Genomic DNA, 2,075 nt, shown 5'->3' with positions numbered 1-2,075 from the left:
TCGAATGGTTCTTGAGAAACTTCGAAAAAAGCAGCGTCATGTTCAAGTGGATTTTGCAACTCAAAAAAAAAACCACGCAAATCTAAAACTTCTTGTATTCAAGCCTTTTTTGAGAAAACTGCCAACATTTCCCCATCCATGGTTCACTTTCTAAAAAGGTAATTTATTTCTGTCTAGAATGATGTACAAATGAGCGTTATTGCTCATTCTGCCTACGAGAAATGAGCAAAAATGGGACGGAAAACATGAAATTTTGGCATAATCTTGCACCTAAGTGTGTCATATGCAAATTTGGATTGTTTACAGTCTGCACAAAACAGCGAATAAAAACGTCAGTCAAAAACTCTTTAGTATTAAAGTATGTTGAGCAAGAGCAGCCCTTTTGCACAAAACTCCCGAGAACTGTCTATGATGGACCAAAATCCTTAGTAAATACCCAAAAAAAGTTTACCGAGAAAGTCGTCTTTGGGCATCAAAGAATCGAAAAATTGTTCAAGTATTTGGCTTATTCGCAAATAAGAAAACCCAGGAATTACAGATTGTTTACAGCCCGCACAAAACAGCGAATGAAGACCTCAGTCAAAAAAACCTTTAGTATTGCAGTGTGTTAAAAGCTTGCTGAATCTTAGTCAAATATGTCGCTGGGAATATTTTCTCCTTTAGCAGCTCGCACGAACAAATTGGTCTGAACTTTGGGCTCGCCCACAAAAATCCAGAAGTTCTCAGCGGTTTCCATTTTGTGGTTATCGCGATAGGTGTGGCAGCTCACATTGCATTCGGGCCCCAAAAACGTCGGTATCCAAGCCAATGTTTCCACAGCCAGATTTTGACCGGACGCTGTATGCTGGATGATAACTCGGACATCTGGTGTGAAGGAAGTTCCAGTGGTTTCCACCCGTAAATGAGGATCCCAATGTAACACCTTGAATCTGCAGTAGAAGTCCGGAAGTCGGGACAACCGCAAAGCTAGATGGTTCCCAAAAGTGTCCATGGTCAAGTTTTCGCATTGGACATACAGTGGAGGCCCGGCGCTTTCCGAAATTTGAATCATTATGTCCTCACCATAAACCACATGTTCACCTTCCTTGCTCCCACTGCATCCAACAATGGTAAAAGTGTTTCTAATGAACGCCCCTTTTAACGGACTGGCGGTCAGCATGCATCCGTGCTTGAAGTGCTGGCAGGTGTCGATTTCCTTTTCGGTAATCAACCCCGATAGAAACAACCCTTTGGACGAGTCAGTGAATTTCAAATCTTTGCCCAAATCAGCCGTTTTTATCTGGTAGTTCTGCCCGTAGATCATAAAGGCGGTTTCAATGGCCAGCGATGTGGGCTTGAGGATGTTGCGCATCATTTTCTTCGTTTTCTGGATCAACATCTGGCAATGGTCCCGCTTGTAGGCTGTGATGGTGTTCTTGTCCTCTTGGAGCGCCAAGTCTTCGTTCCAAAGCGCCAGCCTGCATGGCAGGGAATAAATGATGCGGTTTTCATAGGTTTGTTGTCTGTCGTCGTCTACTTTGTCGCTGTAGATCATTTTTGGAAGGCTCAATTTTCGGTTCTAGTAGATGTAAAGTGTCATTTGTGTCTACCTGCAGCTGGTTGTTTGCGGCTTCCATTTGGTATTTTATTGTTTATATCACGAGTAATCGACTTGGTTTGGAAGAATACTTTATATGGACTTTTTACTTTTTTTTTGATCATTATTGGATGATTGGAAGAAAACCGTTAATGATACTGAAGCTATGAAAGGAGTTTTTTCGGTGTAGACAACTGTCCTGTGCAAACTGCCCAATCGCTGTTTATTTTAGCTGTATTTTGAGCTTTCCCAGATAGCACAAAATATTACATACATATTTAGGAAATATTTATATGTTTGCTAAATATTTCAGATCAAAAGCAAATATTTCTTAAATATTATTTTTAAAATATTTGTTTCTAATATTTAATTAGCATGAAACAAATAAGTTATTAATAATTTTCTTATTACATAATACTTTTTGTACCTATATATAACAACCTTAACACCCAAAAAGTTACTAATATATTATTTTTAATAAATGTGAACAAACTTTAGA

General features: G+C 39.1%; 1 protein-coding gene across 1 annotated transcript; it reads right to left on the bottom strand.

The window, feature by feature from the left end:
• Positions 1-625: 625 nt before the first annotated feature.
• Positions 626-1,534, bottom strand: LOC109546612 (cilia- and flagella-associated protein 161). Its single transcript, XM_019917614.2, has one exon. The coding sequence runs from the start codon at positions 1,532-1,534 to the stop codon at positions 626-628; it is 909 nt and encodes a 302-aa protein (XP_019773173.1).
• Positions 1,535-2,075: the final 541 nt, after the last annotated feature.

This window comes from Dendroctonus ponderosae, unplaced genomic scaffold, assembly GCF_020466585.1.
Source record: "Dendroctonus ponderosae isolate FM_Combo_2020 unplaced genomic scaffold, Dpon_F_20191213v2 Dpon_F_20191213_5, whole genome shotgun sequence".
Classification (NCBI taxonomy): Eukaryota; Metazoa; Arthropoda; class Insecta; order Coleoptera; family Curculionidae; genus Dendroctonus; species Dendroctonus ponderosae.
The sequence above is the reverse complement of the archived record's forward strand: the minus strand, read 5'-3'. Positions and strand labels throughout refer to the sequence as shown.

Bases quoted from the DNA above. Each gene is read 5' to 3' on its own strand.
- LOC109546612 (XM_019917614.2), bottom strand. From the start codon at position 1,534: ATGATCTACAGCGACAAAGTAGACGACGACAGACAACAAACCTATGAA.